This window comes from Chroicocephalus ridibundus, chromosome 2, assembly GCF_963924245.1.
Source record: "Chroicocephalus ridibundus chromosome 2, bChrRid1.1, whole genome shotgun sequence".
Taxonomy (NCBI): Eukaryota; Metazoa; Chordata; class Aves; order Charadriiformes; family Laridae; genus Chroicocephalus; species Chroicocephalus ridibundus.
In genome coordinates, this window is record NC_086285.1 from 34635459 (window position 1) to 34660471 (window position 25013).

General features: G+C 40.3%; 1 protein-coding gene across 5 annotated transcripts in view; it reads left to right on the plus strand.

Annotated features, from left to right (window-relative positions):
- The first annotated feature begins 287 nt into the window (after positions 1-287).
- Positions 288-25013, plus strand: part of ABCB5 (ATP binding cassette subfamily B member 5) — a 42001-nt gene continuing 17275 nt past the window's right edge. For 2 of the 5 annotated variants that reach the window (XM_063324987.1, XM_063324985.1), the window contains exons 1-21: positions 288-418; positions 1076-1170; positions 2552-2639; positions 2752-2800; positions 3944-4097; positions 4550-4616; positions 4838-5029; positions 6123-6294; positions 7277-7401; positions 9779-9953; positions 10891-11004; positions 11859-11969; positions 14356-14481; positions 15698-15901; positions 17149-17319; positions 19908-20069; positions 20558-20797; positions 22269-22415; positions 22849-22953; positions 23733-23810; positions 24921-25004. In XM_063324987.1, the coding sequence (XP_063181057.1) occupies positions 1122-1170; positions 2552-2639; positions 2752-2800; positions 3944-4097; positions 4550-4616; positions 4838-5029; positions 6123-6294; positions 7277-7401; positions 9779-9953; positions 10891-11004; positions 11859-11969; positions 14356-14481; positions 15698-15901; positions 17149-17319; positions 19908-20069; positions 20558-20797; positions 22269-22415; positions 22849-22953; positions 23733-23810; positions 24921-25004 (2613 nt within the window). In that variant the 5' untranslated portion in view covers positions 288-418; positions 1076-1121. Of the gene's footprint in view, positions 419-600; positions 659-1075; positions 1171-2551; positions 2640-2751; positions 2801-3943; positions 4098-4549; positions 4617-4837; positions 5030-6122; positions 6295-7276; positions 7402-9778; positions 9954-10890; positions 11005-11858; positions 11970-14355; positions 14482-15697; positions 15902-17148; positions 17320-19907; positions 20070-20557; positions 20798-22268; positions 22416-22848; positions 22954-23732; positions 23811-24920; positions 25005-25013 lie in introns of those variants that run through there. The other 3 variants (XM_063324986.1, XR_010069839.1, XM_063324988.1) reach the window with 3 other exon arrangements.

The window sequence follows — 25013 nt, forward strand, 5'->3', positions numbered from 1 at the left end:
ACCTCTGCTTATCAGCGGAGCTTTCCGAACTAAAATTCTGGTTTTTCAGTAACAGTGAGACTCAAGGTGGAATGCGGGGCTCCGATAAGGGTGGCTTGCCGTGTGTGGTTTCCGATGGGGCTGCGGGGGGAGTGGGAACCCACCGCCCGAAATCGCCCACCGGGGTCTCTCCGGGTCCCTCCGCTCCTGCCCGGCTGCGGCACCGACCTTCACCTGAAACCCGAGCCGCGGGAGGGAGGGATGGAAGGAGGGCGGGAGGTGCCCGCCGCTATAAAGGCGGTGTCTGGGGCGCGGGCAGCCCGCCCCGCAGGGACCGGGCCGGGGCCGGGGTCGCCGCGGCGGATCGGGGGACACCGCGCCCGGCGACCGTAAGGGGCCGTAGTCACCCACGCGTGTGGGCACAGCGTGGGGTGGAAAGGTAAGCTGAAACAACGGGAGCAGAGGGGGGAACACAGCCAGAAACCTATCAAAAAGGACGCTTCAAAAGAAAAATATTTTTTTTTTGTGTTCAAGTCGACTATGCACTTAAGATTATTATTTTAGCCTATATCAAAATTTTTCCCCTTTTTTTCTTAAAATCTATGTATGTGATACATCAAGAGGAAGAGCCTAGGGAAACTTGGAGCATCATTCATTTACTGCCTCTAAATCTTCCTCTGTAAGTGTCTGGCATAATGCGTACGTGTACCTTTAGACTTTATCATTATAATCACGATTCTCTTACAACTGTTCAATAAGTTTTAATAAACGCAAAATCACAAGGGAAATCCTCTATTCTGTAATAGGTCATCCGTAACAGTTTGCGTCTGAATGATCTAGGGATTTATCAGAAATGACTACTGAAACAGGCTACTGAGTTAGGTTCCATTGTTCTAGTTTGCACCATTCTTAATATTTCATTGAAAGTAGTTCTTTATCATACTGTTATGCATTTCTTTTAGACATTATATATAAGTGAGACAATGCTGAGATCAAAAACGTAACATAATGAGTCATGGAAAAACCCACAAATATTTTAATGTGAACTCTTTAAATATCAACTATTTCTGAATGTTTTTTTGCTTTTTTAATGTAGGTTTTGATTAATGTGACTTTATCTCATAAGCATACAACAAAGAACAATGAAGGATTGCTTTGTAAATTCCACAGAAAAGGACCTCTCCGATGCTGGTAAGCCAAAGGCATGAAAGCGGTGTATATGTTTGAGGAATATATTCCACAGCTCCAATTCTAAAGGTGCATTATAAGTCTTTTCTAATTGCCGTAGTGGTTTTATAGGAGATACCACAGTGAGTTTACAGTCAGATAGAGCTACTACCTAGAAAATATTTATACATGAATCATTCCACCAAGTTCAACAAAATTAATTCATGTGGGTAAAACTATTTAGGTGGGTCCTAACCTCAGCATGAAAATGCTCCTAAAATAAGCTCAGTAAGGTGGAAGCACGTTATTGACTTCAAACGGTTGTCTAAACCAGTCTTTGTAGACTGACTGACATTAAAAGCAGTGTGCAGATAATTCTATTCACAGTGAGTCAGCAGCTAATGTAAATGTAAATTGGGGATGGCTGGTGTGTGGAGCCCTTTTGTACCCATGCAATTCACAGCTGGCTCCCTACTGTGGTTCCTCATCAGTTTCTTTATCCATCTGTTACATCTCGTTTTATGGGTTTGGAATCATAGCCTTTCTGGGGTATGATTCCTCTCTTGTCTAGATTTCTAAAGCCTCTAGCACAAAGGAAGTGGGATGCATGGCAACTACTGCCATACAAAGAAATAATGAAGATGGTTATTACAGGCAAAGACATGATTCTTCAGTTAACCTGCATCTATTCTGTATTACCTACAGCAATTATAGAATCATAAAAGAGTTTAGGTTGGAAGGGACCTTAAAGACCATCTAGTTCCAACCCTCCTGCCATGGGCAGGGACACCACCCACTAGACCAGGTTGCTCAAAGTCCCATCCAGCCTGGCCTTGAACACTTCCAAGGGGCATCCACAGCTTCTCTGGGCAATCTGTTTTAGTGTTTCACCACCCTCTCAGTAAATTTCTTCCTAATATGTAATCTAAATCTACCCTCTTTCAGTTTAAAACCGTTGCCCCTCATCCTATCACTACACTCCCTCATAATAAGTTCCTTCCCATCTCTCCTGTAGTCCCCCTTCAGGTACTGAAAAGTACCTTCACTATAAGCAATTCCATCTATTTCAGTAGGGCTTCTCCTTGTTTGCATTCAGTTCTGTAGGCGTTTGCAGAATTAATTAATTCTTGCTTTCAGTTTTTGATAACCTTTCTGGATAAATATATTTTAATTGTAAAAATGAAGTTTGTTTCCATCTCAGAAATGGAGCTGGAAGTTTTTTCTGGAGTAGAGGAGATTAATTGAATTGAAAGGAAGTTTCAAGAAAAATTCACCAGGGTGCTCCACAAACATGAGGAAAAACTAGTCTTTAAGATTTAATGCAAAATAATCAGCAGTGAGAGTTGCATGAAACTGGTAAAAACATGGGATATTATGCTTAAAAAGTCTGGGGTTTATTTCACAGAATCTGCAAGAAAAGGGTACGACAACCCTTCTTTCCAACATGATGAAAATCTTGAACAAAGTGACCAGTTAAAGCCCAGAAAAAAAAGGTAGGTATTTGAACTTAACACATTGGCCACTGGGGGAAGTGGAGGGGGGGGAAGTTAATACAGCTTTGGTAGAAAAACCTCATCTTAATTAGTCTCTTGTATTTTCCTCTAGGAAGGAAAATGAGAAGGCAGAGAAAAAGGTGGTTGGCATTTTTGAATTGGTTAGTGTCCAGTTTGAAGGTCGGCTTTATATTTCCTTTTCCTTATTTGGCATTGAGAGTTATTTATTTATGAATAATAGGCAATCAAAACTGGAGAAGAAGCCTGTGACCTATGAAATACTATTGCTGGTGTTAGGCCTCTTTAAAATTTGGCCTGTTAGGTCAGATTGCCACCTCAGTGTATTGGTAGCACTTAAAGTAGTCCAACCTTAGTGCCATTAGAATCGTAGAATGTGTTGGGTTGGAAGGGACTTTAAAGGTCATCTAGTCCAATCCCCCTGCAGTAAGCAGGGACATCTTCGACCTTCATTAGAGGCTGACGCTCACCCCTGCTGGGGCTGATCTAGGACAGGCCCTTGCCTTGGCTCTACTTATAATGAATTTATCCTGTCTTTGACCTCTGAGGGATCTGCTGTCTGAGAGAACCAGCGGCATGGTTTTGTGTTAGTTTTCTACACAACAGCTATTCTCAAATAACTCTTTACACGGGGACTTGTTTATTCTGGAATGAGAACTTTTTTTCTTCTCTGGTTTATTCGATGTCCATTTACACTTTGGAAGAGGGTTAGGACAGTCAGGAATAAAATGTTCTGATTTCAGATCAACCACATCCAGGAATAGCTATGGCAGTTTAAATCCACATCCTTCTTTAAAGCAAACAAATGTTCAAGAGTGGACAAGCCATAAGATACAATCTCTGCTGCAAACATTTTCTACTAGTAGATATAACCCAGGTGCTGGTCAATAACTCACTATTGTTTACATTTCAAAGGCATTATCTTAGTAAATATGTAACTTACTGGAACAGAAAATGCAATATATTGTACAGAGAAGATCATCACTTAGAAACATGTAGGATATAACGCTTTGGGGTTTTTTCCTGCTGAGTTGAGGAAGAACTGTTTGTCCTGCCAATATTCCCTTAGCAGCCTTAGTGAGAACTGATTTAACAACGTGCAGGACCTACTACAAAATTCTTATTTTCTGAGTTTACCTTCAGTTAGACTGTTGTCGCTACTTAGAATATGTAGGTAGAAACAAAGTGGGTTCTGTAAGTCTGCTGTACTGCAGCAAATACTTGAACTGTCTGGCATAACTTCATTCCTTTTTTTTTTTTCTCTCTGTTTTTTAATGTTCGCGTAGTTTTGCTACGCTGATTGGGTGGATGTCCTTTTGATGGTAGTTGGTTTGATCGCAGCTGCTGCAAATGGTACTGGATTGCCACTTATGATCATTGTCTTTGGAGAGATGACAAACAGCTTCGTGCTAAGCGGCGTGAAATCAAACATGTCAGAAGGTAAAAAGTTAAAATTGGACTTCTCTAAATACCAGTTATGTTTTGCTACAGGAGCCAAGATTGGGGTTTTTCCCCCAGACTAGGCACTGGTTCACGTCTGAAGAAGTATATAATGAGGAAAATTCATCCTGCTGCAAATTAGACAATTGTTTTTATCGATCTTTAATGGCTTGAGCAGGACAAAAGCAGTGAATTGGCTATGTTCTTTATGAATGAACTTCAACTTTGGTGAGATAGTGAGGAGCATGACTGCCTTCTGTATCATCAGTCATCAGGCACCACAATTACTAGAAGTTCAGAAAAACTAAATGTGTATTTGACAAACCATTTTGCAAAACCCCTCTTGCAAAATACAAAACATTCAAAAACTGATGACCCTAGATTGCCATGATTTGTCTTCTACATATAATACTTTCCACAAATATTGCTACTTTTTTTTTCCCCCTTCACAGATACTTCAGTAAATAGTTCCAGCTGTCCATCAATTCCAGGCGTAGATATAGAAGCTGAAATGACAAAGTAAGAGTCTTTGTAGTTATTCTGTTAACAGAGTATTGAAGGATTTTCTTTCACTGTTTTATGCCTTTTGAGCAGAAGCCAAATGTTTGCCTTCTCGAAAAGGCTTCCCAATAATGTATTGCAGGCTTCAGGATTTACTTTGATGGGGTAAATTGAAGACAAGTTGTTGCTCTCACAAGATGCAGTGAGGATCCTGTAGCCTTTTGTTGCCTTTATCACAGGTTTGCTTACTACTACGTGGGAATTGGCTGTGCTGTGTTGATCCTGAGCACCATCCAAGTGTGGACGTTTTTGATTGCTGCTACGAGGCAGACAGCCAGGATCCGGCAGAAGTTCTTTTTTGCAGTGCTCCATCAGGAGATGGCTTGGTTTGACACTACCCAGATAGGAACGCTGAACACCAGGCTGACAGAGTGAGGGCTCTGTTCATTTTTTACCCCCTCTAAGTATGACATTTAAAAGAAAACTGCCGTTTATCTTTTATGGAATAGCCTATAGAGAGTTAAAAACAAAACAAAAACACGCAAACAAATCCAAACCTAAAGTGTGAAATATTACAGCTCCGAGGGAGAAATTCATCATCCTTTTCAGCTTCATTTGTGCAGTTTCTGTGATACATGCATTGGAAAGGGTTTTTGCTGTAAAATGCCTGACATTGGCTTTCAAATGTCCATGAATTATATGGCAGACAGTACTAGATAAACAGCTCTGCTGTCTCCAGCTAGTTTACAAACACTGCAAGCTCTGACACTTTATTGAATGGAAATAAACTTGCATTTACATCCACCCGGATCTCAGACTGGACTCTGTCCAGTCAGTTAAAATCTTTGGAGCTTTTCCATAGACTTAAATAGATTTAGGGATGAGGACCGTGTGCTCCAAAATGCAATGGGACTATATGCATGAACACAGATATTTAATTTATTTTTTTTTTAATTATTTGGACAGAGCTGTGTCCTGAAAGGTATAAGAGAAGCTGAAATGAAACCACTCTCAGCTCTAGCATCTGTATGTGCTGAGAAGGAAAGTTGTATGAAAAACAGAGGTTTTTCCAAATAATGTTTGTTCTCACAGAATGGAGATAACCCTTGATCTGAGCCTGTAGCCAAAATTAAGAACATAAAATGCTTCAGAAAGCTGAGGGGGAGGAATAATTTGTAGATGGTCACGGGAGGTGAGGAGGCTGTTTGGCTCTTTATTTGTATGGCTCCATTTGGATGCTGGATAAGGAAACTAGGTCATTTGTGACCTAGTGACAGGGCGCAGAAACAGCAGAGAATGACGGAAAATACAGAAAATGAGTCCTAGGAGGTTTCTGCTGTGTTTTGGCCACACAAGAGACTAATGGTACCGTTCAGTAGCTGTGGTTAGAAATTTCACTCTGCCAGTTAGGAAATGGCAAAGCTTCTGACATGAGGCCACACAGCATGAGACGGAGGGGGAGGGAGTTAGAATGAAAAGCATTCAAAGCTAACAAATCTTTTTTATTATTATTGTTATTTAAAGTGACATCAACACCATCCACGAAGGCATCGGAGACAAGATCTGTATATTTGTACAGTTTTTTGCCACATTTCTGGCAGGGATTATTATAGGATTCATCCACGGGTGGAAGCTGACACTGGTGATTTTGTCAGTCAGCCCTCTGCTTGCTGCGTCAGCAGCAGTTTGGTCAACTGTAAGTGTGTGGGGATTAATAAACAAAGCAAACCAGAAAAAAAAGGTTACAAGTCTTATGTACAGGAAAGGAGCAGAGAATGGGAGAAACCTAGTGTGGTTTCTAAGTTGGGAGGTTGGCCCCATGCTTACTTTATTTCCACTCCTCCTGTAGCTTTTCTTTGGGTTCCCAAGCACGTACTTGCATGTGGTATTCCTTCTGTCCACATACTCTGTCCTCGTGCCATGCGGCAGAGGATAATCTGCACCAGACCATCTTTCCTTGCACAGCACTTTCCTCATGCAGAGCGCTGGGGAAGCCCAGGCACACGCTAACGACCCTCACCCTTCACTCTTAACACAAATGCCTTTCAAGCTCTTTCCGTCTGCACATATATGATACCACGTCTCTTGGAAATAATTTACTCAGTTTCATGCTGTGCACAGAGTAGGTACCAGGACACATCTACAGCTAATGCAGACTGGAGTGATACAAGCTAAAGAAGTATCTGGAGATCAGATAGGAAAATATTTTCCCCTTGTGATTTGTTGTAGCCATGTTAATGGGTACTGCTTGTATTCCTGGGTGGTTACTTACATATAAGGGGTTTTTTCTACTTAAAGCATTTTACTTAAGCTAGGAAGAAGAGCGTAAGAAGCTGTAATGTCTACTCTTGCTCTAGCTTCTGAACACCTCAGACACCCCCCAGAGCAACCACGGCTCATCTCCCTGACCCCACAGGCATCACAGTGCAGTGCACAGGGGTATCCTCAGCTTGAGAGGAAAGTGGGTCAGTCGTGAAGCTCGTCTGATGTAGTCTTTCACTTCAATGAGTACACAGTGAGAGACTGAGCTGAATTTGGGGGAAATTCAGGGCACAGTTGACCCTCTCTTTTCTAAAACCTCGCCTTGTGCCTTGAACATTCATCATTCTTATTCACCGCAATACAGTGTGCATACCCTTTCAGCAGGCTGCAATAACATCTGTTTTTCAACTTTGCAGCTCCTGGCATCCCTTACTGCTAAAGAGCTGTCTGCTTATGCCAAAGCAGGAGCTGTGGCAGAAGAAATTTTGACAGCAATCAGGACTGTTGTAGCTTTCAATGGACAGCAAAAGGCACTGGCAAAGTAAGTTTTTGAAATAATAATTATATTTAAAATATGGAAAAGGAGTTTGGGTTGGGTTTGTGGGGTGGTTTGTTTGCTGGGTTTTTTTGGAGAGGCAGAGGAATGGGATTCTCCTTAGTGTTATTTTATCCTTCTATTAGGTTAGCTGTCTACTTACAAAGATCTGTAAATAGACCCAGTCAGTGAATACAGCCTATTTTGTGTTATCACTGCAGCACACACTCAAATTTCTCCTCCAATTGAGATCTGGAGTTGAATTTAAAGTGAAAGTGGTGAGAAGGTTATCTTTACCTAGCAGTCAAATGCAGCAAAGCATGTGATTAATTGCTTAACTTCTAGAACATGTGCACTGCTGTTCTGATCTTTGATTAACGAGTTTATATTTAAGCTTCACTGGATAACAGCCTTAAGTAAAATCACTTCACTGGCTTTTATTGCTCTAGTGATTTGCACATAACATTAGTAGATGGCCTAATGCAGTGTTGGCCCTAGTCACATGGAAAAGGTGAGGTGGATATGGCTGACCACAAATTTATTCACATATCATAAACAATGACATTCAGTATACAAATACAGGGCATCACCAATACTATGCAGTTGGGAAAGGCAAGCCAGAAGACCTGATCCATATGATCCATTAATTTCTTCTGTTTTTCAACTCTTATGTTTGCCCAAGTCTTGCGCAAGTTTTCTAAGGTGATGTTAGCCTTAGCTTGGGGTCCTATAGCCTGCTCCTTCATTTATCATCTTCCAAGGGATGAGCTATGACTATCTTATAGCACTGTATTCTGCTTGGGATTTTTCTTTAAGTTACAACCATATTAAGACCCTTTCTGCTCACACAGTAAAGGTAAAAAAAGTCCTAAGATGGACTAAATCAGTTGTTCCTCCTCTCCCCATCTTCCTCTTGGTCCCCACAAATTCCGATGTCTGAAAATCCAATAGTAGGAGCTGCTTCAAACTACTTTTACTTCTTTTTTTTTTTTTTTTTTTTGAGGTCTAGAGATAAAGTAACTCATACCCAGGTAACTCCATGCCAGTAAGACATTTTCTTTCCTCCACAGTTGAGCAGTCAGCCTCTTCCACAGCTCCACCTCCATTTAATGTAAAAAAAGCATGGAACTGTTGGTTCTCCTAGGAACATCTTCTGATAGGGACAAACTGCTACCAGGGACTGACTAGGGCATTTTGCTAAGCATGGATTGTGACTCCTACTCAGCTATATGGCTCCAGAGTTAGGATAAGCAACCTTTCACTGCACAGTGCATCCACTGACCCCAAGTGTTTACACTTGCAAGGGACCTTGGGTCACGGGCTTCTGGCAGTGGCTTGGCTCTTCCTCTGTAGTCGAGTGATCATGTGTACTTGGTACAATGCTTAAACCCAGTTCTCATCTCCCTGGTGGTCCTGTGATGCTGCTGACTTGAAGGTAGGGCTTAGTTTTAAGAACACAACCAAGCCAAAACATTTAAATATATCTGAGTAACAAATACAGCATTAATAGCATGTAAGCAATTTACATGAACAAAATTAATGCACATTGTTTTAAGATTCCTTCCTGGCTGACTGAATTTCACGTCTTCCTACTTTGGGGACCCTTTGTATAGAAAATATGTATTAGTAAAAAAGTGCAAGCTGCTGAGCATGTCGCTAACAAGTGAAAAGATATACTATTCCTAGACTATACTTTCCATAATGAGCTTGAGTAAGTGAAAGCTGTTAACTGGAAACTATAGATGAATGAATGTGAACTATCCTTAGAAGGAATAATTTTCTCCTTGAACTTGTCAGTTCTTATACTAGTCTTCCATGTCCACTTGTTTGCTATATTGCCGTATTAATCAGTGAACTAGCCTAAGGGAAAGTTTCCTGGCTTCCCTGAATGGCCAGTTAGAGAACAACTCCAGTGTTAGAGGTAGCTCTGACTTCTATTCATTTACCTGCCTTCATTCATAGTGCCTGGAATTTGGTTTTGGTTTTGCCTTTTTTAAAATGTGGAAAACTAAACCTTACCTTCGATAGGTAATGTCGATAAAACCTTTTCAAGGTTTCCTTTCAGGACTAATGCAAACAAATGGCTCAAGAGTGGTATCTTGTCTTCCATCATGATAACGAAGTCATGCTTCTCAATTGTTTTCTAAATACGTCTTCCATAGTGGTATGAGAATATTGTCAGCATATGTGAGAGAAAATTTATCCAAAAAAATTATATCCTAACTGGTCATCTGTCAAAAAAAAAAAAAATCTGTATTTTCTTTGTGAGACTTTAATAGATTTTATGGCAAAAAAACTTTTAATTAAAAAAGGGCACTGGGAAATATCCATCAGAATGGCATGTGGTACCTGTCAAATTAATGGTTTCCTTATCCACTTTCAGATATGATGCTAACTTAGAAATGGCTAGAAGTGTTGGAGTGAAAAAATCCATTACGACCAACACATCTCTAGGTGTTTCACAGTTTCTTATCTTTGGATCCTATGCACTTGCATTTTGGTATGGAACCAAGCTCACTGCCGAGGAGGAAGATTATGACATTGGCCGTGTGTTAATTGTAAGTACAGCAAAGCAGCTTTGAAAAATGCTCTGTAATTCCAAGAAAATAAGTTATGTAAATAATAATAAAATTATCTCTATTTTCAGCCCAGTGCTTGTTAAATTAGCTGTTAAAGACTCACTTGCTATAAAGGAACTGAAAAGGAGGCATTTTTCTTACCTAGCTTTTGATATAACGTTTGAACAGGGCACCTTGAATTCCCACTCTTGAATTCACAGTGCAGAGGCAAAAGTATATCTGCAAGGGATTATTTTTCTCACTTGCCTTGGACCCTATTTTTGGGCAGGATGAACAACCTAGAGCTGGAGCTTAGGGTGCAAAGACAAGTAAACTGAACTACCAGCAAAATTCCAGCTAGCCACTAGGGTTAATGAGTCCCACTGGTGTGCTGAATATGTACTGGGAAGTCCTCATCATCTCATTTAGCCACAATGTCTTCTCTGCATTTTGTTGTTTACTTGCAAGCATTTACTGTACATTACCAATATGTCTAAGTTGGTATTGGTTTGAGGATTTTTTGCTGTCTTCTTCCTGTCAAAAGTTTGGCTACATGCTTAACTTTTGCACTCAAATGTCTTCTGACGTTTGACTCCTCAGTATGGTTCCTCACAGCATGTTAAGTTAATTGTATGTTGGTCCCATGGGTGGGATTTCATTTAAGAAACTTTGGACTAAGTTTTGTAAGCCTCTTGACTTTGGGAACATCTGGAAAGCAACAGCAAAAGCCTTTTGTTCTATTTATAGGCAATAGAAAATGCAAAAAACATCATAAAGAAAAGCCATTCATGCCACAAAAGCATTTGTCAGTAGTTACCATTCACTTCAGGAAAATGGGAAATGGACAGGAGCGACTTGGAAATGCACCTTTCACTTTTGTATTACTGGTGGCTCTGTAATCACCATTGACTGCGATGCTTCCTTCCGTCTCCCACAGGTGTTCTTCTCTGTGCTCATCGGAGCCTTCTCCCTGGGCCAGGCGGCTCCCAACCTGGAGAGCGTGGCTAATGCACGTGGGGCTGCCTATGAAGTATATCAGATTATCAATAAGGTAAGTATCTAAGTAAGTAGAAAAGAAGGCTTTCCACCACACTTAATTTCTGACCCCACCACCACCTTTTTTTTTTCCTTGAGAGATGTCACAAAAGCACTCAAAAGGCCCTAAATCATAAAATCTATAGAAGCCTACCACTGAAACCCATAATATTTCCATTCATATCGAGAAAAGTGCCTCTTTATTTGTTATGATGAATGTTGGGAAACCTGGCATGTGTACCTGAGATTTATGGGTTGAGTCTTTCTCTAATATTAGACTTGCAACTCCAGAGGGAAAGAAGCAAGGCATTATACTATTTTTAAAAAAATGAATATATGCACAATTTGAGCTGAGCTGGTTTTTTTGAGGTGGGGGGAGTTGGTGAGGAGGGGATTAAAAGTGCTATTGAAAGCTATAATAATATAAATCCCACATTGTTATTATCTTAGTCTTGCTGTGTTATGCAGCAATTGGATATCTCTGTATATAAAATATTTTAAACAAGTAGGACTAGAAAGATCTCGCAGAAATGGTTACATCGTTGTTGATGTGAATATAAAATCCTCCTATATGGATAACCGAGGGCCATATTTTGGCTGCCAGATAGTACAACTAAGCTCTGCAATTACAGATTTTCTCCTGTGGATTTTTTTTGCATTTGAAAATGTACTATATTTGTCAAAGTAGAATTGACAGTTAGATGTTCCCCTGCGTTCAGCATCCTGCAAGTAAAACGCAGCAGCTCTGCAATGGTGTACTGCGGTGTAAACCAGCAGCTGAGAAAGTAAAGGAGAGAACAAAGTATCCAGCTGAAACAACAGTCCCAAAAGTGTAATAACCAGCAGTATATTTTAAAAACCTCTTTCCAGAAACGGCTCATAGATAGCAGTTCTAAGGAAGGCTACAAACCAGACAAACTCGTAGGAGAAATTGAATTCAGAAACATCCATTTCAGTTACCCATCCAGACCTGACGTTAAAGTAAGTGTTCATTTTAGATTTATCTACTGTACTGAAATTCTGCAGCCTATGTCTGTATTATTTGTCTGATCTTGTTGTTCTTGAATGCAAAATGCATTCCTGTCTTGGGAGACAAGACATTTTTTCCCCCAATATTGTGCAAAGGCAAAGCTCTAGAACCACTGCCACTGGCTACTTGCTCACCATTCTCCTCTGCTGGACACATCTAAGAAGATTACGTGTTGCTCCTAGTCTGAATTTCTGCGAACAAGAGCTCTGATAAACCAAACAAGATTTTTTTTTTCTTTAAGATCTGTCATTAAAACTTCCAGACTTTACACAGTTAAACCAGGAAGCTGCTCTTTCCAGCCCCTTGGTTGTTCTGAGTTGCTGTGATATGCCATGTGAAAAATGACCTGTGAGATGGGCTTTACAACAATATGACATCAAATGGATTGAAACATCTTAAATATACATTTGGAAGCCAAATGTTATTTTGGGCAGATGTTAAAACTGCTGTTCAATAAACAGATGTCCCTATTCTTTGCCATTTGAATGTCCCTTAGTATCGTTATTGTGCGGTGCTCTGTACGTCATGTCATGGTGATTACTTTTGTGGCGATACAGTTGGTTTGACCTCTCTACCATATTCAACAGTTCATAATCCTTTGAAGACCTTGATAAAGGCAAAAGGAAATGCTGCTGTTGTTCCTTGATGAAGAAAAAGGTAGAAATAGAGATTTCAAATGTCAACAATTAAAAGCTGGACATGCCGATTAAGTGGTGAGAATGGGAAAGTTCATATCACTGTAGCTATTTCTTCAGATGGCTGTTCCCACCTCACTCGTCTGAGGTCTGTCCCACCGTGCATCAAAGCTGTTTCCAGGACATCAGGGTTGCTGAAGGACAACCCCAGAGCTATGCTTTCTGCCTAACTGAAGTCAGCGCAATGCATCTTCTTTCACTCTTGGCTCAGAAACCAGAAGTGACAAAGCAGGCTCTTCCTTCTTCTTCCTAAAAATGTTATTCAGGCCGATAAGCTATGTTATGGGTCTGCATGCCAAATGGGAGGGAAATAAGAAATATTTTGTCATCCTTCCCAAATCTACTGAGTCAGCAGCTCTTCCTTCTAGGAGTATCAATGCTATTTTATAAAGCCAAAAGGAATCAGCAAAGATATGTAGAAGTTAACCGCAATCTCTCAAGCAATTCGTATAACACGGTGTAATCTCCTCTGTCTAGCCTAAACCAAATCAAAGAGATCTAAGGAGTCTAGTTATTGTCAATTTTAATCTTGACAACACCTTGCCCGATAAAAGAGAGTCAGAAATAGCCTATTAGGTGGTTGTGACTATTTGCATCTGGAGAAATCGTGGTATCCAGAATATAGTTCTTACTTGATAATGCAGGCACCATGATATCAGCTTCTTGGAGATACAAACCCTGCTGGATGTAGCACAGGGAGAGGAGAGCAGTATTGCAACTATTTTAATCTCTCATTGAAAAAACATGTGTAGGCAAAATTATAAATCAGCCTGGTATAAACAAGAAGAGTTCCCATAGCAGCCAAATATTTTGGCAATTACACAGCATTACTTGTATATGACACGGACATCTTTTGAGGTAAAATGTTCCTAAATGTGAAAATGGCAACAAAGATACCATTAATCTGTAATTATTCCCCAGGTTGCTGAGGCTGTTAACAATAAGGATTGGGATTTATTAAGGCCTCTCCAGCAGTTACCTTGTCAAAACAGCTATTTATATTCTAAAAACAGAAGAAAGCAGGCTTTTTTTTCAGCAATAATATTTAGCACCTTAGAAGTATTTTTCTGTGAGATTCATAACTAAGTGTTATGCTACTATCTAAGCATTGGAAAACAGGACAGCAGGAGAACATAAGATCCCGAGCCTGCTACCAGATCACACAAATTGGAGAAAACGAGCTATCAAGTTGAGAGTACTGTGGCTGTGTCTATATTAGTTGATTTGAGTGTGCTGGGGAATTTTCCCAGGCACTGGAATGCAGTGGTCTATGCAAGGGAACTCTTAAAATGTTTCTTGGCATGAACTTGGCCTGTTCCAGTTATCAATCTTCTCAAATAATTCCCAGGCTTGGTTTGGTAGACAGAAGGATCCAGGAACCATTCCCAAAAGGCAGGTTACATGTAGCCATCCTGTTTTGGAGGCTGACACACTTCACAAGGATAGATGCAGGCTCTTTCATATCAGTGACCCAGAATGTTCCCAGGTAAAATTAACTTACTAAAATTGCCATACCTTCAGACTGTGCCCCTTATTACTGTCTTGATTATTGCTACAGTTACCTTGACAGGCTGTTCTCTAGTCAAACTTCTCAAACTTGTCAAAATAATATTATTTATTTACGTGTTTGTTTTCTTCACAGATCCTCAAAGGTCTAAATTTAAGAGTTCAAACTGGGAAGACCATTGCTTTAGTTGGTGCCAGTGGCTGTGGAAAAAGCACTACTGTTCAGTTGCTGCAGAGATTCTACGATCCTGTCCAGGGAGACGTGAGTGCCTGCAAGCATACTGTAGAAACTGAGAGCTATTAGGATAAGCATGAGTTTCCCATATTGACTGAACCTTTATTTTCATTTTCATTGAATTTGGGCATATCTCTGTATAGTTCAGTATTTCCACAATTTAAATTTAAAATGAACTATCTTCTTCTGTTGGCTTGACTTCATTATTCTCCTTGCAGTATTATGCCGGAAGTAGTAAATACCACACATCTTTGAATAGATGCAAGATCTGAATTTAAAATTATTTTCACCAACAATTGGCTTTTAAGGTTCTGAAAACTTTTTTAATCAAACAGTGCTCTGCTGTATTTTGCATCCTTTTAATTGAATGTAAACTAAAATCTGGAGAGAGTTTACCTATTTTAATGGCTGTTTTCTTGGCTCATTTTTCTTTATTTGCTAACCCACAGTCAAAGTTTCCGTTGTTACATGTTGTACATCTGCTCTACCACTAAACATTTGATCCAGTCAGTAAATGGTAAATACTTTTCATAAGAAATTTCCTAAGGAATAAAGGAGGAAAATAAACAATATGTTTTTAAGGAAAATGTTCTTTTTGTACTTAATATTTGAAGACTGCTACTTAGTAGTTGTTACTGCTAGTTGGAACTAGATAAGCATTTCAAATATTAAACACTGAACTATCACTAAAGAATGTATCGAGGTGGCTATCTATTATCAACACAGTTGTTTCTTAAACTTATTGTTTCTGTGGCTGTTCATCCCTGTTCATCAGTTTGCTGTTCCTCTCCTGTCAGTGTCCATAGGACCACAGTGCAAATGATCTAGGTTAAAAATAACTTTCCCTTCCTTTTTAGTCATCTTGGATTATTTCTTTGATCTAGTGTAAAGCACAGCCATAGAAGCAATTGTGTAGCCACAACTGTGAGGGCAGCAAACTGGCACAGGGGCATGAGAACAGGGTAAAAAGTACGCATGGTTATTGAAAGGGAAAAAAAAGTCAACAAAAAGCTCCCCTGATATCTTCTCTGCTTATGCTGCTTCTCATCGTTTTCTAGCTTATGCAGTGGATGGAAAAACTACAGTTGTAACTTCTCCCTCAACATAGCTTTCTACTAACAACAATATTTTTTTTCTTTTTTTTTGTCCTTGTAGCTGATGCTTAAGTCAAGTAATAGTAATTAATTGACTTATTACTAACAGAATGCATTTCCTCAACTTTGACATGCACTTTTCCTCTCAGATTACCTTAGATGGTCAGGATATTCGGACGCTTAATGTAAAGTGGCTAAGAGAAAATATTGGTGTTGTGAGCCAGGAGCCTGTTTTGTTTGCAACAACAATAGCTGAGAACATTCGCTACGGCCGAGAAGATATTTCTGATGCTGAAATTGAGCAAGCAGCCAAGGAAGCCAATGCTTTTGACTTCATATCTAGGCTGCCTGATGTGAGTTCATGAACTTCTTTTAAGTGTAAGAATGAAAGGTCCATTTAGGCTGGTGTCCTGTTTCTTAGAGGGAGAGCATGGGAATTCAAGTTGTAATATAACTTCCCAAAATACTCTTATAGCCTCCAGCAGCTTTCAGTTCAGGGACTTTCTGGACTAGATATTGTGCCTTTGTTTGGTTGCCCTCAAAGGATTTGTGCCTAAGTCTGGAAAAAATGTCAATGCCTTAACTCAGGCGAAAGGAAGCTTCACAGCTGTATTACCATCCCTACCCATCTTATGAGGCATGGGAAGAGTTGGGCTTTTAAAGAGAAGATGCAGAAATTCAAAATCCTTTTTCAGGAGCTGTCTGTACATTCAAGAGGTAATGGAGAGTGGAAGTAAATAAGTATGCCCTGAACCAAGGCCATTTTCAGTAGCTGGGAGCTTGAGCTCTCCCTCTTCCTGAGATTCACAGCTTTGAGCCCTCTCCTAGCAATAGGTACCTCACTCCTTTCAGGGTGAGGGCAGGAAGCGAGATCAGTCATTCAAAACACATCCTCACGAATGGATGATGATACGTCCTTCCTTTTGGTTCTGCAGTTAAAAAGGTGTGGACAAAGTGCCCACCTGGGATTTGATTTCAAATTCTTCTACTACTGCAGAGACCTCAACCTCCATCTCTCAAACATATGCCATTTCTAGCCATGTTAGTCTGCTCCAAGGTTTTTTCTTGTCAGGAAGAGTTATTTGATCATATTTACTCTTAAATAGCTATATAATAAAAGACTACCATAGACTTTGAGACTTGCCACTTCGGAGTGAGTGACACAGTCAGTAGGAACCAAGCCTTGTCTCCAAGGGGGGGTGTCTCTGGTTTAGAGGAGGCAACGTTAGAGGTCCTGGTGGGTCCCTGTGATCCTAACCCTGTTGGACAGCTAGGTAGTCATCAGTAAATAAAGTGATGTCTTTTACGGGCTTGTCTTTAGAAAACCCAGGGTTTGGAGCACTCTCTGAGCAAGCTGTAAAGATCAGGACTTTGCATGCCTAACTTTGAATTTACAGTTCTTCAAAGTATGTAATGGGGGTAGGAGGGCTTAGCTGAGGGCTAGATGGATGGATGTAGTTGCATGTTTGCTCTGCCCATGCTAAAGTCAGCCAGACAAATCCACCTCTTGTCCAGAAGCTGAGTGCTTACAATCGCATGGTGAAGCAAAGATTTCACTTAAGTCATTCCACAACTTCTGTTTTATTTTCTCCTTTCTCAGAAATTTAACACGATGGTAGGTGAAAGAGGGGCTCAGCTGAGCGGGGGACAGAAGCAGCGAATAGCTATTGCCCGTGCCCTGGCACGAAATCCCAAAATTCTTCTTCTGGATGAAGCTACATCTGCACTTGATACTCAGAGTGAATCCATAGTGCAAGCAGCTCTCGATAAGGTAGGAGTCATGTTATTGTAGCTACCAATCACCATAAAAAGGTGCAACAGCACTTAAGAAAAATTAACATACAATTTTCTATTGGAATAAAGAGCACAGGAAAATAAAATTTGGATGGATGTTTCAATATCAGTGTTTTAACAGGGAGTTTAAATGTTCAAAATTTTACTTAGGAATTATGTCTATTTGGTTTTTTTAGTGTTATTGCTAAATACCAAGACACTTACACTCACGTGTAACTGTAACTTGGGTCTCCTGCACTCCCTTCCTCAAATCACAATTGTTCATTTGCTGGTGAAATTTTGATGGCATCTTATTAAGGCAAGGTGTGCAGACTGAATGGCCTTTTTCAGGTAGATTAATAGAAATGTATAGTATAATATTCTTAGTAGTCATTCGTTGAACACTTGCTTCATAATTTTCAGAAAGCTCTTGGGATTTATCCTTTTTCTTTCTTTACAGAGACTGAATGCAAATCACAGAACAAAAGCAGAGCCGGTTACAAATATTGAGTCTCTGCCCGTCTCATGTCTTTTTTATCAGCCCCGCAGCTTTAGGGTAGGCTCTGCAGAGGACCAGAGCTGTCAGAGCTCATACCCCGTGTCTCTGTCCCATCAGCTTACAGACCCTTCCTCACAGCCCTCCTTCGTCAGCAGTTTCCACCAAGATATAGTGGAGCCTGGAGGCTTTGATTAAAAAAGAAATTCATGTTTGGGCCGGAATGTTTTTTTCATTTATCTAATATTTATTTTAATGTATTTTTAAAAGCTAAGTGAAAAATCCTGCCTTTCATTTCAGTAGTTATGCACAGAGAGATATGAGTTACAAGTATGGCTCAAGAGAAATACAGAATTTACCTCCTTCATTGCCAGTCAGTTTGAATCTGAGGTAAAATGTAGCTGTCGGTTATATTCACATGACTATACCGATATTATTAGTATCGAGGTAACATGTGGATGCAAAAATAATATTCATCTAATCTAATTTGTGTATAAATTATATTATTGCTGCAAACTTAAGCACTAAAAGATTGCCACTTCAGCCATAATTTAGCCTTCTTCTGCATGTTCTTTAATTCCATGATCAAATGCTAACGTTTTCCAGAAGCTTATTGCTTCATTTAGTGCATAACATAGAGGGAGATCACTCAATTAAGGGGACTGTTCTATATACTCTTCCTCATCTTTCAGCACGTTCCCAGAACACACCAAAATGAGCCCTGAATCGTAATTTATTCATCTTTTCACAGTTTTTTGATGTCCACCAATGTAGTCCCCAAATGGGATTTACAAATTTCTTCTCAACATCCCCGAGTGGAAAAAGTGGTGCTAATATCGCTCATTATTTTCACAGCTGAGGACCCGAGATATTAACCTCACAAAGGCACGCCGTTTCTGAGCAGCCATATGCAGATGCTTGTAGTCTGCTGTTTTTCAGATAACTTTGCATCTTGTAAAGCATTCGGCTTGTTCTGATCTCAGCTCCCAGCTGCAGCGGTGAAGGCTCTGCACCTCTGCGCAACAGGGCACAGGCGTGAAAATGGCACCAAGACAGATCTCCTGTGACAGGCTTTGAGTGACTCTGATCTGTGAGAACTTGATGGCAGGTGTGGGGGAAGAATCCAAACCTCCATGGAAGCATTCATCTACTGAAACTGTCCTCATCTTCTCCACACCCCTGTTCCTGTGCCCATATGATGTACCACTTCTGCAGCAAGTAACTTCCAGCAGGCTCCTTGACTGCAGAACGTATTTGCTGTGTGAGGTCCCCTTGGATTTCTCCTCCTGCCCCCAAGCCACTGTCCGCTCCAGGCGTCAGCAAGGAGGCAAGCCGCTCTCTCCAGCAGCCGCAAGCTGGCCTGCGCTCATTTGCTGCACACGCCACTGGTCTGTGTGTGGGAGCTGGAGAGTGTTGGAGCATGTAACCTGCGGACCAAGGCTTCGGCGGCTCTCGCTGCCAAATCCCAGCAGGCCCCTGCAAGGAATGTATTAGTTGACAATTTGAGTTGTAGCTGATTTCAAAAGACTGGGAGAGAGCTTTAGGGAGTGGCTAAAACCCATTTCTGACCCCAGATGTGCTCCATTCCTCTACGTTTTCCTGCTAAGTCTTGTGAGAAGTCATGTTAATGTTGTACTTCCAAAAATATGCATGGACAGCACATAAAGAAAATATCCTTTCTTTATTTACAAGCTGTCCTAGCTTTATTTTGAGAGAGATCTAACTGTGCTCTCTGCATTTCCCTCCTGTGCGTGGATACACATGGAAACATTTTCTGGGCAACTTAAGCTCAAACAGTTCAACTTTCGTAAAATGTCAAGTAGCCTTAATTATAACCTTTAATACATGTATTGTCTGTCTAATAAAGTTAATGTGGTATTCTCTGCCTAAATTACACAAGTGAAAGTGTCCTTAGACTGGTAAACAGGAGACCTGAAAGCAGGAAAAAAAGTCTTGGCCTTAGAAGAAAGAATTCTTTTTAAAGTTTGGATTTATTTCACATTATAAATGCCTAAAATAACTTCGTTTTATTTCTGTGCTCTTTTGTTGCCCATTTTAATGTAAACTGCTTTTGTTGTTTATTCTGTAAGGCTCGGGCTGGCCGTACCACCATTGTGATTGCTCACAGACTGTCTACCATCAGGAGTGCTGACACCATTGCTGGATTTGAGAAAGGCATCGTGGTTGAACAAGGAACACACAGTGAACTCATGTTGCAGAAGGGAGTCTACTATTCTCTTGTAATGCAGCAGGTAAGAGCAAATTTGTTTATTTTCTTTCTCCATTTCACAAAGTTGTGAGATGCTGGGATGTGGAGTGATTTTCTCTCTGTAGTTCCTGCCTGTTGTCCAGCTGGCGGCTGCTCAGTCACTCTAGTCTGGGCACGGACACGGGCTTGGAATTCTTGGGGGTTTTACCCATGGAAGTGTTTCATCTTTGCACAATCCAGTATGTCAAAAACATAAGTGAGTTTAAGGCACAGACTACATAATTATGGCATAGCCACAGAATTGTTAGGTTCCAGGTGGATTCCATAGACTGCTTAAAGAAAAAGAGAAAAGCGGGGGGCAGAATCAGGACCAAATAGTCTACTGCTCTGCCATTACAGACTAAAATATAAGTGGCCTATAGGCAGCAGTGATCACATGATTGAAAGAGCAACACTCATGAGGAAAAAAAGAAAAACTTACTTCTCCCTGCTCAAAAGGCCTCGTGATTGCGTATCCTGAATTCTCACTAGGGTTGCAGCAATAATCTTCAAGGTGATGGGACTTCAGAAGAAAGTGAAGACACAGGGGCTGAAGAATATGAGGAAAATGGCAGAAATGATCGTGTGGAGGACCTGACTCTTCAAGATCATTTTGAAGAATCGGCGATCTCTGGGAGAGGCAGCATTCGAAGAAGATCCAGCAGATACAAGAGCAAGAGGTGCTCTTCTAAGAAAAAGTTCTCTGGGAAAAAGAAAAAAAAAGAGCTTGAGGTCGGTATTAAACTTTAGTTTAGAATTTTAATGGTAACATAAACACAAAGCACAAAATTTTAATTACTTTTCTATAGCTGGCTGCCATGCAACCTTTACTCTGGTGCTATTACAGTCAGTACTCACCAGCCTGAGTATTTGTCCTAGGAATATGGGGACAACCGCGTACATCTTACCAAAAAAACTTCATTTTAACACTATTGACTTAGTGTGGAGCTGGAAAAAACTTGTGCTGTTGATTTCCTATTTTGTACTGCTTGAACTACAGCATTTTTTTGCATGAAATGTATTGGAAGAGTTGTTTGGCATTTTGCGGGCTCGTTTTGTTGTGGGTTTTTTTAAACCTGATTTCAGGACCCTTGACGTGAAGAAATAAAATGTAAATTCTGAAGTAAAACCGTGGATCCTTTTAAATCTATGGAAACTAGGATCTCATCTGTAATACAGCATCAGATTATTCAAACTACTTATGGAAGCCTTAGTGTAATTTGTATCTATTGATATTCCTTCTCACTAAAATATAGCTTCCAGCTAATACGTATTTGAAATAGCACAAAAGAGCTGGATGCGTTCCTATTATCACAAAAAAGTTATGCAACTACAAAAGATACTTTCTGTCTGTGTATTAATACTGCTTAAGACCTCAGAGGAACTAGTGTGTGTTCATGCTCAAGACTTCAGTATTCATTACATCCACAAAAAATTAGGCAATAAAGCATCCAGCGGTTGTAGTTATTTCAGAAAGCTCAGCCCACTTTTATGGTTGAGGCTTAGCCACCCTCATTCAGCATCCAAAACATGGGATAAAATAACCAGGAAGCAAAAGCAACTTACTCAAAACACTGCCTAATATTTTGTCTCATTTCCAATGTTTTTATTTTTTGCTTTTCCAGAACTCTCCCTATGGAGGCATAGGCACTTGAATAAGCAGAACAGGGCAATTTTTTCTACTTTCAAAGGAGATACAGGCTAACTGACTGTTACATATGCCTCTTTCATGCTTTTGGTAATGATGCATAGGCTATAGTTTGCAAAAGAGAAAGACGACCTCTCTACCCAATTGTGTTACTGCCAGCCCACTAGCATTTAGCTGAACCGAAGGGATCTTTTCTGTGCTCCGAACAGTGAGACTTTTAGTTCTTTATAAAGATTCAAGTGTTAGTTGCCATTCATGGTGACCAGTCCTATCTGACTTTCAATGAACTGTCCTGGCCCTTCTCCTCTCATGACTTAGCCTTTTGTTAAGTTTTCTGCCTCCAAACTTTTACAGCGCAGTTGAAGTTCTAGGATATGAAACATCAAAGCTGCAGATATCCAGCACGTTTGCTCACTCCATGTGAAAGCACAGAGAGGGCTTTCAGTAGTTTACCAAGACAGATGACTACTCAAAGCCTAATGAACACCCACTGTCTGGGGAATTTCATGCTCTGCAACTTTCCAAGGAAAACTTGCAGTTTTCCCTTTCCTGTAGGAAGAAAATCTCCCTGCTGTGCCTTACTCAAGAATCTTGGCTCTGAACAAACCTGAGTGGATGTATGTACTGCTGGGAGTCATTGCTGCTGCCGTCTCAGGTGGGGTCCATCCTGCATTCGCTGTTATATTTGGAAAAATCATTGGGGTAAGGTGTTTTGTTTGGGGTGGGGTTTTTTTGGCAAATGGACATTGCAGTCCTGAGCCTCTCTCATGCTCGGCCAGTTCTCCCTATGTAAGACTCTGGGTGGGATTCACTTGTATAAATGGATCCAATGAAAAATGGATAAGTGTTGGTGAAGTGACCCTCTATAGGCAGAGCCTCGTGGAATTGCATTTGACCAGCAGAGGAAAGAAGGAACGATAGTTGGAGCTGGAGGAACAAATTAGCAAGATGTAGGTTTAATGGAAAGCTGGACTGTTGTCTGGCCCTCAACAGAAAGTTGACTGCAGATTTGTTTCAGGATCCAGGATGCTTGCTAAGAGAAATTGAAGTAGACAAGCTTCTTGAGATGAAGGCTGGTTTATGTAACTGGCATTCATTGTCTATGTACTCATTTTTGTGTTTTTTCTTGCCGTAGGCTTTTCAAGAAACCGATCCAGAAAAGAGGAGTAAAAACACTTTGGTGCTTTCTTTAATGTTTCTTTTACTTGGAGTGATTACCTTAGCAGCATACATAATCCAAGTAAGTGTCACTACACTGAAATGTTAGAAGTTCTTAACTCCCCAGCAGGCTGCAGGTACAACTTGTATCAATGCAGTCTGAGAAGCAAAACACCAATCAGAGCTTACAAAAACACGCAGAAGTGCCAGGGTTCTTCCTGAGATATGTTGGGTTTATGGATGTTTTTGCTTAAAGACATGTGTCCGTATTTGCTGTTGGTTTAAATAAGCCACTGAAGGCAACGTGGATTCAGCATGATTGAAATCAAAGTTGAGGGTCTGGCCTTGAAAGTCAAAGACTGACATTTCTCATTGATGGTCTATAGGCTCTTGCCAAAGTAAGTATAAAATAGACTCTTTCCACAGCAGATGGTGTTTTTCATACCATCAAGCAGACTCCATCATTTGCTGTCCTCTTATGACTGCTTCAAAGCTGGCAGGAAACAGTCACTGCACATTGTCCTATCATGAAATCCCTTGGGGTGACTGCTGTGAGGGATGTCGCTGGTAGCAGTCAGAATAGGGAGGCCAATGACTAGATAGGCTGATTTATCTTCTAGTGCTGCTGAGGCATACGAATAAAGCACTGCAACGAAGCTCCCGCCTTCTTTGCTATGTTGCTTCCTTTCTGTGGGAAAATGGAGCTTCAGGTTCCAGGAATGAGAACGGCCCTTTTCCCAAGATTTATATATGCACAGGGGGGTTACAGGAGACTTTTTGGTGTCATTGCTTTCGTTGTGCAGCTTTATAAACAGAGTTAAAGCATCAGATGAGAAAATGTGACTCTCTTTCCTCTCCCAGGGATTCATGTTTGGGAAGTCTGGGGAAATACTAACAATGAGACTGCGCTCTTTGTCCTTCAGAGCATTGCTTCAGCAGGTATGAATTATGCGGCTAGGGTATCACGAGAGCCAGATGGCTTTTGCAGACTGTTACAAGGTACACACTGAGTTTTAATTGTGTGGTCTGGAGAAAAGAAAACAAAATATGTCTCTTCTACCACTAGCTTAGGAAAAAGTATAACTTTTCCGAAAATCTCCTAATACATGTGCAATTTGGCTCCGTGCTGCTACTGCAAATAGTCTCATTTTGAAGGAGTGTCATTGCAAATATGCATATTTCTGGCATGTTATAATATGCACACACTTTGCAGCTGTCTGTGTGTGCAAGGAAGACCAATTTTTCCCTTGCTTGGGTGGTCATGATGCAAGTACGTAATATATAGATTTGTCTAATCTGTTTAGATTTCTGTAGATTTAAATCTAGATACTGCAATCCATAGCAAATAGACAATCTGATAACTTTTTACTGAAAAAAAATCAAATTGCCCTATTGCATCAAGAATTACCCATGAGAAGAATAAAGTTACTTATATTAAACCCTTTCTGCTAATTTGTGCGATTTCATGTTACTTACATAGGAGTTTTGAGAGTTCGTAACTTGGCACTCCACACACCCACTGGGGACAAGAACCTTTGTGTTCTTAGAAACACATGAAAGGAACTAGGAGAGGGCAAAATTAGTGATTAAAAAAACCTGCCATAGCCTTTGGAGGTAAAAGGGCCTCATTTCCTTTCTGTATGTACAAATATAGATGAGCAATTGCTCTTCTATAGTTAATGGAATAGGTAACTTGTAAGAAGAGAATAGGTAACCTCTTCAGGCCCAAAGAAGAAATGAGTAAAAGGAGTTTATAATAAAAGTTTCTAAATAGGCACATTCAGAAGAACATCACAGCTTTGATTGTGAACAATTAGATGTTCAAAACAAAATAATACTTTTTAAGCTTTTTTTTTGGTTTATTTGGAAAATGCTGACTACAAAGGAAGAATATTACAGTTAGCCATCATGACTTGTACTTCCATTTCCCCATACGTTACTTGAGCTGGAAATTTTGAGCTTGTTCATTTTACTGGTTATCCTGATAAATCTGAAATACGGTAAGAACCTCTAATTACTTGAAACAAAAATTACTGTGCTTTTTTGCAGGAGGTTGGATGGTACGATGACCAGAAAAATGCTGTTGGTGTTCTGCTAACTCGGCTTGCTACAGATGCTTCCCAAGTCAAAGGGGTATGCTGA